The 16882-nt window shown below is 45.1% G+C and overlaps 1 protein-coding gene across 1 annotated transcript in view; it reads right to left on the minus strand.

The window, feature by feature from the left end:
* Positions 1-16882, minus strand: part of Abca4 (ATP binding cassette subfamily A member 4) — a 100635-nt gene that overhangs the window by 69759 nt on the left and 13994 nt on the right. Inside the window, exons 3-8 of the mRNA XM_090334226.1 lie at positions 13542-13747; positions 12790-12966; positions 10827-11049; positions 6602-6823; positions 3812-4016; positions 2891-2956 (exon numbers count right to left, since the gene is read on the minus strand). Coding sequence (XP_090190352.1) covers positions 2891-2956; positions 3812-4016; positions 6602-6823; positions 10827-11049; positions 12790-12966; positions 13542-13747 — 1099 coding nt within the window. The remainder of the gene's footprint in view (positions 1-2890; positions 2957-3811; positions 4017-6601; positions 6824-10826; positions 11050-12789; positions 12967-13541; positions 13748-16882) is intronic.

The following is a 16882-nucleotide window of genomic DNA, read 5'->3' on the forward strand; positions in this document are numbered from 1 at the left end:
ATTGAATTTGGAATCATTTAATGTGCTTTACCCATTCCCAGTCTTTTTCACTCTAGTCCAAAACACTTCAGCCATGGTGACCCTTGAGTACAGAAGTCCATTCAAGGTGATACAGTAGGCAGCCAGCTTCGATTAAGGCTGAGACATGGCTCCCTGGCTCCAGGGACATTCAGATGTTTTGGGATTAACACCAGGGTGGAGCCTGGTTGGGGGTGGGGGTGGGGGTCTGGACAAATTCACACACACACTCTCACACACACACACACACACACACACACACACACAGACATTTTTTGTCAAGTTGACATTTGGTCTCGAAGGCCATCAGGGCTTCCTGGAAGGGGAAGAGGAGCTGAAGGGCCGTGTAGCCAGACAGGAAGCAGGAGCAGGAGGAAGCCCTCCTTACCAAGCACCTCAGGACTCTGGCCTCACGTGCACATGTGTGAACAGCTGCATGCCGGCAGATACGGTGGGCAGCTATGGCCTTGGGTTCTGCAGGGTATGGGCAGTGGCCTGGGTTGGGGATGCTCTGTGTTTGGTACTTCCAGCCCTGCTTCCTGAGGCCATTTTGAATTCAGTCTCTGCAGTTCCTGTGGTCACTAGCTGTCATACTTCACAAAATATGATCAAATAGCAACCTCAAATATCTTTCAGAATAGCCAGGATCTATTAGCTCAGGCCTGTAATCCTAGCTACTCAGGCAAGATCGGAGGATTACAGCTCAAAGCCAGCTTGGGCAGAAAAGTCTGTGAGACTCTCATCTCTAATCAACTAACAGAAAGCTGGAAGCAGCGTTGTAGCTTGTAGCTCCAGTGGTAGAGCAAAATAGCTCAGGGATAAGCACCCAGGCTTATCCTAAGTTCAAACCCCAACACCAGCAAACATTTACAAATAAATTCTTCAAAACAGTTTAGTCATTGAGTGAGTTCCTTGCGAAGATCTATTCTCCAGGGCCACACGTATTCAAGATATGTATTCCAGATACGTGTTCAGGTGGGTATTTGTGTAAGACACTAACTTCTCTTGAGTTATGCTTGTTTTTATGTGAGTAGCTGGGCAGAAACTTTGCAGTTTTCTGGTTTTAGACAGTGTGAGGAATCCCCTTCTGTCTAGCCTGTGACACAGTGAAGAATATTTGCCTTCTGTCAGCAGAAGTTATATGATTCACTTTTGAAAAGGCACATTTGTCGTAAGACTTTGGGTGGAGTGGCCCAGTGTCTCTTGGGGTATCAAAGTGGGATTTAAAAAAATACTCATAGGTCTTGTTATTCACTGGCATTTAAAACATCCCAAGAACTCACTCCTGTGTCACAAATTCCTACTTATCATGGGATTATAACTTTATCACAGTAGAAGTATAAAGGCTTGTGAGAAATGAGATACATAAAACAATACAATTCTGGGCTGTGGTACTATTTCACTAGAGAGAGGGAGAGAGAGAAAGAAAGAGACACAGAGAGATAGAGAAGGGGGGAAAAGCTTTTCTCAAGCCTTGTGTGTGTGTGTATGTTTGAGTTTTTATGATCAAAGACAGTGCTCTACCACTTTGAGCCATAGTACCATTTTTAGTAGTCATAGATAAGAGTGTTATGAACTTTGTTTCTGGATGGCTTTGCATGATTCTCAGATCTCAGCCTCCTGCGTAGCTAGGTTTACAGGTGTATGCCACCCAAACCAGGCCTACCCAAGCTTTTTAAAGGCCTTAGACTAATCCCTCAGAGAAACAAACATCTGCCTTAATACTTAAAGGCTTGGCCCAGGCCCAATTCAGAGTGGACTGTGGGTAGTTGAACAACATTGGAAAGTTATTTCCTTTGCCTGTAGAACCTTCCAGCTCTAGGGGAGAGTCCAGCTCCAGCTCTCGACTTTCTCTGCTCTTTCAGAACTTACAAAAGAGAGATATACTTTCCCAATGTCCAGACTTTCTGTTTTTTTTTTTTTTTTTTTTTTTTTTTTTTTTTTGTGGGTCACAGGGCTTGAACTCTGGGCTACCCCTTGAGCCACAGCCCCACTTCCTGTTTTCTAGTGATTAATTGGAGCTAAGTCTCATGTTCTTTAGTGCCTAGGCTGGCTTTGAACCATAATCCTCAGATCTCAGCCTCCTGAGTAGCCAGGATTACAGGGGTGAGTCACCACCCCCGGCTGGGCAAATGAGTTTTTAGTCTTTTTCCCCTGGTAGAAGAAACGGTATCAGGAGAGCCTAGATGGATCTCCCTTAGAGATCAGCAGCTTGTCAGTTTCAGTCTCATTTGGGGGAAAATGATTAACTAATATTCTGAAAAGGTGGACAGGAATGGAAAAGGAGGAGAGAGGCAAAGAAGACAAACGTAGAAGGCCCTTCATAATTCTGGGAATCTCTCCTTTAAGTGGAAGAGTGGAAAAGTCTTTGGATCCCTTCTTTTTGCTGTTGTTGTTGCTGGTCATGAGGCTGGAACTCTAGGCCTAGGCGCTGTTCCTGAGCCCTTCAGCTCAAGCCTAGCACTCTACCTCTTGGGCCATAGCACCACTCTCAGTTTTCTGGTAGTTAATTGGAGTTAAGAGTTCCACAGACTTTTGTGTGCAGGCTGGCTTTGAACCATGATCCTCAGATCTCTGCTTCCTGAGTAGCTAGGATTACATGCACGAGCCACCACAGTGCCTTGCTGAATTCTCTAGGACAGCTTGTTAATTCTGTCACATCTTCCAGCCATTGGCTCCCAGATGGGGGCTTCCAGAGGCTCGGATGCTGTGCCATCCTGTTCATGGTGTGGAAAAGTGTCCCAGGAGGCAGCTGGCTTATCAGGAATTGAAAAACAACAAAAACAGAAACCTTTGCAATCCTCCTTAGAGCCTGAGGAACTAGTTTCAAACATTGATAGTTCGTTGTTGTTTTAATTTTTCATTCACTTACCTTTACCTCCAAGCCAGTAAGACTCTTGTAGAAGGAAGTACCAGGGAAGTGGCATTCCGTAGTCTCCTAAAAGGAGGATAGCAGATAAAGAGATAAAGGCTTAATAGCCTCCATGTCCCCCTCCAAACCACAGTTCACACGATCTAGAAGTTATCTATGTCTCAAAGATGATCTTGACTGATATTAGTTTTCCAAGAAATAAGTTCTATTCAAAAATCAGATCATGGAAATGGAAAAAGGTTTATTCTTTTTTTAATTATTGATGATTTTTGGGGGGTGTGGGAGTCAGGGAGCGCACAGGAATGGAGGAAGGAAAGGTGAGCAAATGCAGTCATTGTTTTCAGTAGGTACTATGTAAAAAAAAAAAAAGAAATGAACCATGCAACTTGTGGGTGGGCAGAGATGGGAGGAGGAAAATGAGGGAAGGCGAAGGAAGGAATGACATTATCCAAGATGATTGTACTCATTACCTGGCTGATAGAATTGTCCTAAGCCCTTTGTTTTTTTTTTTTTTTTTTTTTGCCAGTCCTGGGTCTGAGCACTGTCCTTGGACTTGAGCCTCAGCACCATTTCCGGCTTTTTCCTATGTATATGGTACCGAGGAATCGAACCCGGGTCTTCATGCATGCTAGGCAAGCACTCTACCACTAGGCCAAACTCCCGGCCCCGTCCTAAGCCCTTTGTAAAACTCCTTAAGAATAATAAAAAGGGGCTAATTCACATCTTTTCTCAGCAATTACAAGATAATAGTAATGATCATGTTCATGACTATTGGTTGAATGCTCTGTCTGTGATAGGCCTACCTGGAAACAATTCCCTTGTGTTAATTGATGTAGTCGTGAACACAACCCTGGGAGTTAGGCAGTAGTTATTCAGAGAATTCAGAACCCAGATGATTCCTCTGAGGAGGGAGCTGCTCACCTGGAAACACCTGGTCCAGGTACCAGGCCAGCAAGCCATAGAGAGCAGCATCGAGCAGCAGCATCTTCACGGACATCAGGAAGTTGAACTCATCTCCTTCCACGGGGCTGTTTCCGATGTTGTCCCACTGCAGCCCCAGGCCTTGTTCTTCAAAGCGGACCAGATACTCTGTGCCAAACCCAAAGGCCACAGGAGACAGCAAGCTCTGCCGTGGAGAAAAGAGGGCAGGGAGGCAATCAGGGGTCTTTCCTATGCAATCCAGTGGCCTCCAGGTGCCCACAAGTCAGGGCAGGGATGAGGGTCAAAGAAACTTGTGTTCAAGCGTCAGGTACATAACAACTCAGGAAGCAGTGAAAGTTCTCTTCTCACTGGAAAAGAAAATTCTGGAAATGCATCTCAGTCTTTAGAGTGCCTTGCCCAGGACCTACTGGATCATTCCCCTCTGTTCAAAAAGACACACTTGTGCCTTGGGGTATTGGAGAAGACAAAGAAATGCCATACAGTGTAACGAGAGGACCAGAGATCAACACGTTCTCCCCGTCTTTCCTTCAGACCACAATGGTTCTGGGTAGAACAAAGCTGCTACCCAGTTCTCTGCTTTATGAGAACCCCAAAGCCATATCTAAATGAAGCTAGTGGGCTAAGCAGAGGGTGGAAAAGGTAGAAAAATGCCAGACCTTTCCCATGTCTCAAGTGAGAACTGTGACTTTCTTAGGATCTCTGAGCAGCAAACTGAACAACAGGTAGAGTGCAGAAGTCTGAAGCAAGTTTCCCCACTTGGTCCCTGTAGTTGAGTCCTGACAGAGCATCACAAAGTTTTGCTGTTTGCGTATCCTCCGCTCCGAGGCCTCCCTGCCATTCACAAAATCTCTCTGCAGAAGCAGGGAATCCTCTAGCTATATGTTTACAAAAACCAAGTTTAAAAAAAAGTTGAGAAAGTCCAAGGACAGTGCCCAGGCCCTGAGTTTAAGGACCAGTACTGGCAAAAAAAAAAAAAAAAGGTCCATTGTGGGGCTTGAACTCAGGATGTGGAGCACTGTCCCTGAGCCGTCTGTGTGCTCAAGGCTTAGTGCTCTACCATTTGAGCCACCGCACTACTTCTGGGTTTTGAGTGGTTACTTGGTGATATGATTCTCACAGAGACTTTCCTCTCCCGGGTGGCTTGGAACTGTGATCCTCAGGTCTCTGCCTCCTGAACAGTTAGGATTACAGGCATGAGCCACTGGTGCCTGGTTACGAAAACCACTTTTAAAACCTCAGCTGAGCTCTTGTCCATAGTAGCCAGAACTATGGCATCCTAGTGGCTCCACTTTACCAAGAAGCCAGCTGGCTTATGGCTACCCAATGATTACCAAAATAGCCTAGCTCTGCCCACCAGCTGAGTCACAAGGCTTCCATACTACTCTCTCCTGTGATCATCACAGATAATTGGGTGTTATAAATGGCAGTAATTAATTTCTTATTTAACTCGAGAAACAAAAGATGCCAGATGCCCAGGCAGTCTCGAGCCAAATAAAGTTGAGAACAGACTCCTCTGCAAGGAGGCAGATGAGTGCCCCATGCAGACAGCAATTCTAGAGGACAAGGAATTCTGCCCCTCATGGGCAGAAGCTGCTTAGCCTGGGTCAATGAGGGGGTGGAAATGGCCCATTTGAGAACAATTAGAGAAAAGACCAATGCTAGTTTGGGAATCCTGAACCAAGAGGTCTCTCAGGCCATCAAAGTCAAGTGCTGGCTAGAGCACCCAACTCTGTGGGCTCTCTGTTGGGGGTCTCTGAACTCCTTTTGTCTGCATTAGTGGAACAAGTTAAACATACTTGAAGGACTGTTCCTGTGTAAGTTCTTTTGGTGCAGGAAAATTAAAAAACCACATTGAAAAATGAATGGAAACATCACTTTGGATAGACAATATGGGGACAAACTCCCATCCTTCTCATGTTTCTCAAATGGAAAGAAAAGGAAAGGCAGGCGCTGGTGGCTCACGCCAGTAACCCTAGCTATTCAGGAGGCTGAGATCTGAGGATTGTGGTCAAAAGCTAGCTCTGGCAGGAAAGTTTGTGAGATTCTTATCTCCACTTAACCACTAGCAAACCAGACGTGACACTGTGGCCCAAAGTGGAAGAGCACTAACCTTGAGACAAAAAGCTCAGGGACAGCATCCAGGCCCTGAGTTTAAGCCCCGTGGCTGAAAAAGAAAAGAAAAGAAAAGGAAGGCAAATGAGGTGGGTTGACTGGTTTTTCTTCCGTGCAAAAACATACAGGGCACTGAACTGGTCTTTTAGTGAATTCCTAGGACAGATGAATCAACATGCTTGGTAAGGAGTAACTGTTCAGTTGCTCTTTGGAGCTTTACATTAACATTTTATTTATTCTATTTAAACTTGATTTTGTCTTATTCTCTCCTCCTCCTCCTCCTCCTCTTCCTCCTCCTCCTCCTCCTCTTCCTCTTCCTCCTCATCCTCCTCCTTCTCCTTCTTCTTCCGGTACCAGTACTGGGCCTTGAACTCAGGCCCAAGGAGTTCTCTCTCTGAGCTTTTTCTCTCAAGGCTGGCAGTCTATCACTTGAGCTATACCTCCACTTCCAGCCTTTTGCCAATTAATTGCCAAGGCTGGCTTTGAACCCCAGTTTTCACATCTCACCCTCCTCAGCAGTGAGATTTGCATGTCTACTGGTACCTAGCCAGTGTTGAGCTTTTAATGTAAAATCGTTTTGAGCCAAAACACGACATGGATTTGGGGTCATACCATAAGCAGTCACCCTAGCAGCAGGATGAGAGCAAGGTCCCTCACCACAGCCTTCTTTAGCTCAGCTGACATCTGGTCCTGCCAGGCGAAGCACAGAAGATGTGGCAGGTAGAGGGTGAAGTAGATGACCCCGCTGCAGGCGGCTGCCAGGCTGGCCTTGGAGAAGAAGGTGCTAAGCAGGAAGCACTGCATGGTGGTGGCCGTGGAGAACGCCAGCAGGAACAGGAAGAGGATGAACGGATCACTGTAATGTATGATTCTTCCATGCTGAAACCAAAGAGACCATGCGGCATGAATTCCCACCCGTGTCTAGGGATACCCCTCCACTCAGGAGGTGACCTCTGTGCAGTGATTCAGGGCCCCCTAAAGCACCCTGTCCTAGAGGGGTTTCCCTCACAAGTACCGTCACTGTGGTGAGTTCCTTTAATGTTACTCATGCCCTTTCCCCAGGAATGTTACACATTAAGCTGAGAAATGTTAAAAAATAAACCTTTAACTGGGAGACCATTTTAATTGACTGAGCCAACTCCAGTGTTCTAGGTTTCTATCCATGCAAATCAAAATGAGATTGAAGTAACTTAACCAATCAGAATTACTAGCTAACCTCTAAGTAGGGACTTTGGCTAACTGAATAATTCCTCTGTCTTGCTTCTCCACTCTCGAGTGGAGCTTGATGCCACTTGAGGGCTAGAGCTGTCTAATACATGAAAGCACTGCTCACTAAAACTTAAAAAGATGGTTAATGAATGTGAAATTATCTTTTATAAGTAATTATTGTGGATTAGCAAGCAGGTCTGTGTAATCCTAGCTATCCAGGAAGCTGAGATTTGAGGATCTTGGTTCAAAGCCAGCCTGTGAAGATAAATCTCAAAGACCCTTGTCTCCAATTAACCACCCCAAAGCCAGACGTGAAGGTGTGGCTCCAGGGTAGAGTGCTAGCCTTGAGTGAAAGAAAACTAAGCAGAAGTCAAAAGCCCTGAGTTCAAGCCCCAGGATGAGCAAGGGGTGGGGCGTAGGAAAGCAAAGGAAGGTAGAAGGGAGTCCTCCATGGGCTGGGAGTTTGGCCTCGTGGTAGATGCTTGCCTAGCATGCACGAAACCCTGGGTTCAATTCCTCGATACCACATACACAGAAAAAGACAGAAGTGGTGCTGTGGCTCAAGTGGTAGAGCACTAGCCCTGAGAAAGCCCAACAATCGTGCCCAGGCTGATTTCAAGTCCTAGGACTAGAAAAAAAAGGGGGCAGTCATATTTAACTGTTATCCAAGTCTAAAGGAATTGAAATAAAACTCAGAATTAGGGGTTGGGAAGGTAATTTGGTGGTGGGGTTCTTTCCTAGCATATAGGGAGCTCTGGGTTCAATCTCTAGTACTAAAAAGAAGAAAGTCAAAATTAAGACACAGAAATTCTGATTATATGTGTCAGAAGGGGCACCATTTTGCTCTTAAACACTCTATCCCTTTTCCTTCATCATAGGCTATGTTGTAAAACCAAGTCTATGACTGGTCATGGCTTTAGGACAGTTGCTATTCTTAGGAGAATGAAATCAGTTTATTGTCATAGCCCAAAGCAGAAACGCAGGTTGTAGAATTTCTCACTGATTTCAGCCAGGGATGGAAGACCCTTGATCTCACCATTGCATAAGCACTGGCCTCTTCCAATGACCACTTTTCCTTTTCTTTATTCTTTTTTCCCTCCCTTAGTAGCTTTTATAACAATAGGCCCTCCCCACTGGCCCAGCTTCTTTCCTGCAGAGTTGAGTTAGGGAGGGAGGGGAAGGGGAAACCCCTTCTTTGGTGTGGGAAGCTTTTTCTGTCATCACTGGAATAGGATTCTGGTTCCCACAAGGAGAAATCCCTTTGTGTACCACATACACAGAAAAAGACAGAAGTGGTGCTGTGGCTCAAGTGGTAGAGCTCTAGCCTTGAGAAATCCCAAGGACAGTGCTCAGGCCCTGAGTTCAAAGCTTGGGACTGGCAAAAACAAAAACAAAACAACCAAAAAAACCCTTCTGTGTCATCAGAAGTCAGAGGCTCATGCCTATAATCCTAGCTGCTGAGATCTGAAGATGTTGTTCAAAACCAGTTGGGGGTAGAAAATCTGAGGGCCTCTTATCTAATTGACTAGCCAAAAGTCAGAAACAGAAGTGTGATTCAAGTGGTAGAGGGCTAGTCTTGAGCAAAAAAAAAAAAAAAAAGCCAAGCAAGAATATAAAGCCCTGACCTAAGTTCAAGCCCTGGTATTGATACAACAAAACAAAACGAAAGTAAAAATAGGACAAAACAATAGTTAAAAAACCCCTCAAGGGCTGGGAGTTTGGCCTAGTGGTAGAGTGCTTGCCTAGCATGCAGGTTCGATTCCTCGGTACCACATACACAGAAAAATCTAGAAATTGTGCTGTGGCTCAAGTAGCAGAGTGCTAGCCTTGAGGAAAAAGCCCAAAGACAGTGCCCAGGCCCTGAGTTCAAGCCCCAGGACTGGCAAAAAAAAAACAAACAAACAAAAACCCAACAAAAACCCAAACTCTCAGATTTAGGGCACTTTACTACCAAGAGAAGTGATAGGATTTGGGTTAAACAGGCATGTGCTGGTTGGACCATGTATGGTGTGACACTTATGGATCAGGTAGCTGCCAGGTATGGTCTGGCATGGGATGGGATACGCTGACTGCGGCTCATGGTCCACACTGCCTAGTGCAGAGAAACACACAATACGATAATCATGAAGAGACCGAATAAACTCCATGAATCCCTATCAGGAGCTTGCAGGCCCTGAAATCCAAAGATTGCACCAATTAAAAAAGATTGCATCTGATTAAACAAAACAAAACAGGGAAGTGGAGATCTGGTTCACATGGCAGAGCATCAGCCTTGAGTAGAAGAAGGACAAGTAAGAGGGTGAAGCCCTCCCGGAGTGCAAGCCCCACTACACACATACACACGCACACACACAATCAAAATTGAAATAGAAAAAGCTATCAAATGCTTGCATTTATCTTCCAACAAGCATAAAAATCCTCTATTGTGGAGAATGGCAAAGTATTGTGAAATAGTTTATCTCCAACTCTACCTTGCAAGGTAGTTGCAGATCTGCACTCACTCTGTGGGCTACAAAAATTCTTTCTCCTTTATGATAAGGACACCTGCACATCCTTGTTCATCTCTGCACTACTCATAATAGCCAAGCGATGGAAACAACCCAGATGCCCCACTACAGATGAATGGGCACAAAAAATGTGGTATATATATATATATATATACAAAATGGAATTCCACATAGCCACCAGACAAGATAAAATAATGGCATTTGCTGGGAAGTGGATGAAACTAGAGCAAATCATGTTGAGTGAGACAAGTCAAGACCAAAGGAACAAGAGGCCCATGGTCTCCTTGATATGTGGATACTAGATCCAAACACTACAAGAGCAATGACTTGATACTCAGGTACTCCAGGTCATTGACAGGAATTTGGAGATACAAATATATCTACATAGACATGTAAGTCTATGATAGGATATATATCCTATAAACATGTGTTGATATATAGATCGATATGTATCTGTGACATACAAAGACTCAGCTTAATTTCAATTATGTTCTTAAATTTATGTGCCAGTGATAACATATAGAGATTCTTTTTTTGAATCCTTGATTGTGGAACATGACATTTGAAATATGATGTAAAAACTCAGAGTTAATACCAACTTTTAATAAAAAAATTATTTCTCCTTAAGAAAAGATGGACTCCAAATACCATCCTTCAAAACAGAGACCCTTTGGAGATGTCAGGCAGTCGAATGTTTCCTGGTGATGCCAGGAACTGTCTGGCTCTGAGGCTGATTAACAAATAGTCCAGGTCTCTTCTCCTAATACCACATTCCGACTATAGCCAGTTACTAGGGTGGGAATTCCAGAAACTGCTCCCTGAGCTCTTGTGTGTGTCTGGAAGGAGCAGATCCCTTTGAACACACACACACACACACACACACACACACACACACACACACAACTGCTCTGGACTTTGTTATTAGTAGCCTCTGCAGGTGGTCAAAGAGTGAAGTTGGAAAATCTATACAGATTGTGGCTCTCTGGCAGGCAGTAGGAGATGGATAGGAAGATGGTACAATATAGTGACTCATTGTCTCTTTGACTGTCCTCTACCCCAGCTAAAAACACTTGATAAGCTAGACGTCACATGCAGATGACCCCGAAGGACTAACAGGAGAAATACAATTGGTCATAAATTTCTGAGCCTTCTCCATTCTGGCTTACCATGATGAAGAGGGTCAGGAGGAAGATGCTCGTGGACATGATGAAGAAACTGTCCAGAAACCAGGTACACCAAATTACTGCATTCGAGACACCCTGATTCTTCAAGGTCTCCTTCAGCCTCAACTCCTTCTCCAAGACAATGCCCTTGACGGTGTTGGAGACGGAGTAGATCCATGCCAGCACCATGAAGATGGGGAAACAGCGGTTCAGGATGATCATAAAACTAAACCAAGAGGAGAGAAGTGGAACAGAGTGCTCTGTACCTGGCAAATGTTTGCTGAATGAGTACATTGAGAACGAAGCCCAGATAAAGGGAAAGGAAAACCAGAAAAATCCCTACTGGGCATTCTGTGGGCTAGAATCTTTACATACATTTTATATCTGCCCTGAAGAATTGCTTTGTTGGCCCAGAGATGAATATTCTCTCAGTAAAATGTGTGAATAAAACCATAAAAATGCTCCACCATATACATCTTCCCTGGAAGGCCTTGTGGAGGCTATGGTTAAAATAGATGAGTTACATGCTCTGTGGCATTGAAGGCTAAAAGGATAGGGAGCAAACAAGGGAGCCGCTGTTGGTGAGATCAATATTTGGGTTCCCCATGAGCGTTATACAAGCAGTCCAGTTTGTGGGGTGCTTGGAAAAGACAATTGACAATCGAACAGGTCAGTCTTGCACAAGTGGACTCAATCCTCGGACACATACTTCAGCCAGCAGGATAGATCTGATCAACTGGAATTCCTCTCTGGCAACTTGACAAGTGTTTTTCCTGTACACGATATACTACTGATCTACTACTCGATACACCTTGTGATTGTTATCTATTGAAACTGTGGGATGTTGTCACAGGAAAAGGAGACAATTGCAGTGCCTAGTTTCACTCAAAATGGCCCTGGGGAGCTTTGTAAAGCATGCACTTCTGGGGTTGGCCACTAGAGGACTCTCTCACACTGAATGACCCCAACCCCACTTCCTTACCCAGTTCCCTGCCAACCATTCCTATTCTGTCCTAAAAGTGAACTTTGGCTCTCTTTTCCATCCAAAATCAAAGTAAGTGCAGAACAGCTACATTCTCTGTTTTTCCATAGAGGCAGAGAACTGACTGGGTTAGAGGATTGACAGAGGGGTTCCTGGATTTGTAATGGGCTCTACTGTATATTCTTTCCCACCTGGCAGATTCATTCTTCCTCCCCCAAGTCTTTCTCCCTGAGCATCTCCCCTTCCCCAGCCCCGTACTCTACAATGAACAACTCAGTCCCCACACAACTCCCGGGAGATGAATCCGTGAGGTAACTGTAGGCCTCTACTGACTGGGTGTGATTCTGGTCCCATCTGCAGAGGTAAATGAGCTTTCCCAACACCTCATCTCTCTAGTCCCCCAAATCTATTTTCAGCAAAACATCAAGTTACTTGCTTAGCCTGCCACTGGCAAACAGATGAACAGGCCAGGGGTAGGGGTGGTCAAGAAAGTAGGGCAGAGCTCATCCAACGCATTCCTTTACATTTTCATCAGGCATACATCATGGGAATGTTAATTAGCTAAGGAGCTGCATTATCCCCCAGGCTCCTAGGAACCAGACCTACTTGCCATGCATTCCCAATCTGCTGAGCCATCACTGGGCAAATGCTCTGACCAGAACCTTCCACATACCAAACATACTAGGTAGTGGGAAATTGAAATAGCTTTCATCCCCTCCCCCAAATGTACCTCCCTTACTTTAATTTTCACCTTCCCCTTTTACCTCCAACACCAGCTCATTCCTCTCTCCCCATGATTTCACTTTCTCCTCTACCTGGAGATTGCTTGATAAACAGGCTCCTTGACCAGAGCTCCATTTTATTCTTCCTAATTGGGTCCCAGTGTCTCCCTAGAGATATTGCTGGAGACATCAAAGATTTGGGTGCACCCCACCCTCAGCTTGCCGGGGAGGAGAATGGTGGGGCGGGGTTGCTGAAACTCACAAGTCATCTACAAAGCAGGGATAAGGCATCTGCTGGAGATAGACCCCAACTGGAGCTTCTGCCTGGGCCTGACTCCTGGTGATCCCCTGCTCAACCATGTCCTGCAGATAAGCGAAGCCTCCCCAGATATACCGGAGATCTTCCACGGGGTCTGCCCGGGGACCAGAATCCCAGTACCTGCAAAGGAGCGGGATGGAGGAACAAAGGCTGTGAGAGGGAAAGCAGCCTCCACTGTGCTCAAGCTCTTTTTCTTTGTGCCTGAACCCAGGGCCTGGGCATTATCCCTGTGCTTTGGCTTGTTTGCTTTTTAGCTTAAGGCTAGCTTTCTACTACTTGAACCACAGCTCCACTTCTGGCTTCTTGGTGGTTAATTGGAAATTAGAATTTCACGGACATTCCTGCTAGAGCTCCTTCAGACCTCAATCCTCACATCTCAGCCTCTGGAGTAGCTAGGCTTACAGGCATGAGCACCTGGCCTGGGCCTCACTGTCTTCAGACCCTTCTTCTAAACATTCCCACACTGTACAGTTCTACATTTAATTCACAGTGAAGTTCAGTGACTATGGGTCCCGTGCAACTTTAACTGCTTCCCTCTGAGGACTCTAGTAGGAACTGTACAGAACAACTTAGTTCCTTTCATTTAGCTTTTTCCTGATGTCCAGGCAAAGTCCAGCCTCAGGCTTCTACTCTATACCAAATGGAACCCACCACACCCTTTGGAAAAACCTAGTGAGCCCTGCCTGAAAGCTCACCTGTCTTTGATCTTATTTGTTTTCTCTACCACATCTATGTCCATCCGGATCTTATACTTCACATGGCGAGGCAGGGAGCTGGTCCAGGGATACATGTCCAAGAACACCACGCCAGCCCAGAACCGGTTTTGTTCTAGCAGAGACAAGGCTCGCTGGGTGAGCTGAATTTCGTCATCATAGCTTTCAAATTTATCCAGGACCAGGCACTGCAAATAATCACAAAGGTGGAGAAAGTTGGAGGCACAACCATCTTGAGACACAATTGCACACAGGAAAAGTAAACCAGGCACAGTGGCTCATGCCTGTAATCCTAATTACTCAGGAGGCTGAGATCTGAGGATTATAGTTCAAAGCTAGCTGGGGTAGATAAGTCTGTAAGACTCTTATCTCCAGTTAACCACCCAAAAGCTGGAAGTGGAGGTGTGGCCCAAGAGTCAGAATGCTAGCCTTGAACAGAAGGCTTAGGGACAATGCTTAGGCCCTGAGATCAAGCCCCAGGATTAGCATGAAAAGGAAAGGAAAAAGAAAGAAGGAAAGAAAGACAGAGAAAGAAAGAGAGGAAGGAAGGAAAGAAAGAGAAAAAAGAAAGAAAGAGGAAGGAAGGGGGAAGGGAGAGAGAGAGGGAGAAAGAGAGAAAAGTAAACAAGCCACAGGGGTGGGGGGGAGGGTTGAATGCAAGGAGACCTATGAACTTGATGTTTCTTTAACTCTGGGGTCTGGTGTTAATTTCTAGATGTCAGGGTGTGAGAGGCTTGGAAAGGCTGACATGTTCTTATCCCTGCAGAGTTAGTGAGGGAGGTGCTGTCATATGTCCAAGGCTGTCCAAATATTCAAGTCCTCTGAATGACAAAAATATTCCCAGCCCTCCTTCCCTAGTGTGCCCAGGAGAAGGGAGTGGGGTCAGCCTGCTTTGAAGATCAGAAAGCCTGACAATGAAAGAGTTTTACAGAGGCAGCAACATTGTTGGTGTTGTGGAGACTTCCTGGTCCCTTCCAAACACACAAGATTGCCAGCTGAGGGAAGAACTAGGCAGGAGAAAGGAAAGAACTGGCAGCCAACATGATTCCATTGGGGAGAAATCATCTTCATGTACAATTTTATGACAACACATACTAGTGGAGAAGGAATTTCCCTAATATGTCTCTTTTCTTCTCCTGGACAAGAAAAAGAAATACATAAATTGCGTACGAAAGAGCAAAACTAAGAATTTCTTTTAATTAGAATATGAGGGGTTGTGTCTTGTCTAGACTTGCTATGGTATTTCTTTTCTCCTGGAATGTGTGTGGGTTTTTTTTTTCCCCCTCCTTAACTGCTTGTACCTATAATACACAGATAGGGTTTGTGTTCATATTTCTTTCTTAGAATCTAACTCACAAGAGGTCAGATGGCCTTGTCTTGATTGATTTGTTCAAGGAATACTTACTGAGAACATGCAGTATGCTAGTGCCTGCTTGGCTCTGGGGATATAAAGAGGAAAGATAAAATCTTTTCCTGAAAGATACTCAAGCCTTAGGAGGGAGAAGGTTCCAATCAACCAACAAGCACAGGGCAGAATGATTGGGTTTCGATCAGTTGCCCCTGGGAGCCTGGGAACTGGGATAGCCTGGCACACTTCCTGAGAAGCCTGTGGAAAGAGATTCCAAAGAAGGAGGAGGGGGAGCAGGAATTAACCAAAGGGAAGGAAAGGAAGAAAGTTCAGCTGAGGCTCAGAGAGCAGCCTTTGGCGTATCTGCGGGTGTATAAGGTTAGAGCTGGGGTTCTAGATCACCAAGAGCTCCTAAAAGACATGGCTGGCACATCTCACCCCATATACTTAAATCTGAATCTCCAGAGGCAGAGCCCAGGCATCCGCATTCTGTAGAGAGTGCCCAAGAACTCAAAGTTGTTGCAAGACAAAGAAGAGCAATGCGGGAGCAGAGGTGAATGGTGGCGAGCAGATCACCTGCTCTGCTCTGTAGTGTGATCAGCTTCCAGATTTCCTCAGACACAGGACTTTCAATGCTTAAAACCAGGGGAGCTCTGAACAAACACAAACAAGCCATAAGGAGCCACTGTAGCTAGGGAACTACGCAGAAATATGACTTTTGGATCAGATTATATCACCCAAAGGTCGCTGACAGGGAACAGGGAGGGAACCAGGAAGACTACAAGTCTCACAAAGAGCCTGTGAGGCAGCTGGAATCCTCATTTTGCTGGAGAGGAAGCTGAAGTCTAGGAGGAAACCCATTTGAGACCACACGGACAGAATGCACCAGAACCTGAGTCTCTTCTATTTTCCAGTGCTGGCCCTGAGCTCCTCGGGTGCCTGATGGGCCACGGGAACAGCTCAGCTGTCAGACCTGGCACCATGAGGTTTACAGTGCCTTCTACATATTGCTCATCCTTACTTTGTAGTCCAGGAACCATAAGTGCTACAAGATGACTTAACTTCTCGTAGGGATGGGAAGCCTTGAGACCCCCAGCTCATCCTATTGCACAATCCTTACCAGGGAAATGAAGAAATGACGAAGCATAGATTGTAAGATATGGGCCAGAGAACTAAACTCTGGCTGTATTGACAAGAAGTAAGCCAACTGACGTTCCTTCCAAATCCTGCCCTGGAGTCTGAGAGTATGAGGTAGAAGAGAGAGGTTATATTTTGAACCCCAAGGGGTTGCAGCCTACCCTTCGCAAATCTCCAAAATTAAACCATTTCACCTCAGGATTCATACCTGAGATCAGGTCCAGCTGAAGTGAGCAAGAGAAACACAGGTACATGGAAAATACCAACAGCACCGAAGGTATAAGAAGGTAATAATTTGGAAAGGAAATGGATTTTTTCTAAGGAAATAGTAACTGTAGCTTCACATCATAGAATTAAAAAAATAGAGAGATGACATCGATTGAATGCATTGCACTCGGTAACTGCTTTGTTGAATGGCAACTCTTTCATACAACTACCCAAGACAACTAAAAAATAAACAAGAGAGAAAATAGAGGATTTTCTTCAAAGATTCTCTTGAGAACACGTATTTATTACCCAGCCTAATATTGGACATACATTGAAGATTTTGGATCCATGTTCACTTGTTACGGACCAAAGGCATGTCATGTTTATTGTTTTTGTAAAGGAAGGTGCCTAGTTCAGAGACTTGCTACTGGAGCCAACATCCAGTTTGCCAGTGTTTAACCCAATAACAGTTCTGTGTGGAAATTAGATTGGCAGCTGGCTTGGGCAAAGAGATTTTAGAACTGTATCTATTAACAAGACAAAGAGAAATTACTTTTGGTTCTGCTTTAGTATAGCAGGTAACTATTTCAACATGGACTGTAAGTATACAGCATTCACAATACATAGAAAT

The sequence above is a fragment of the Megascapheus bottae genome, chromosome 6, assembly GCF_031878675.1.
Source record: "Megascapheus bottae isolate mThoBot1 chromosome 6, mThoBot2.hap1, whole genome shotgun sequence".
Classification (NCBI taxonomy): domain Eukaryota; kingdom Metazoa; phylum Chordata; class Mammalia; order Rodentia; family Geomyidae; genus Megascapheus; species Megascapheus bottae.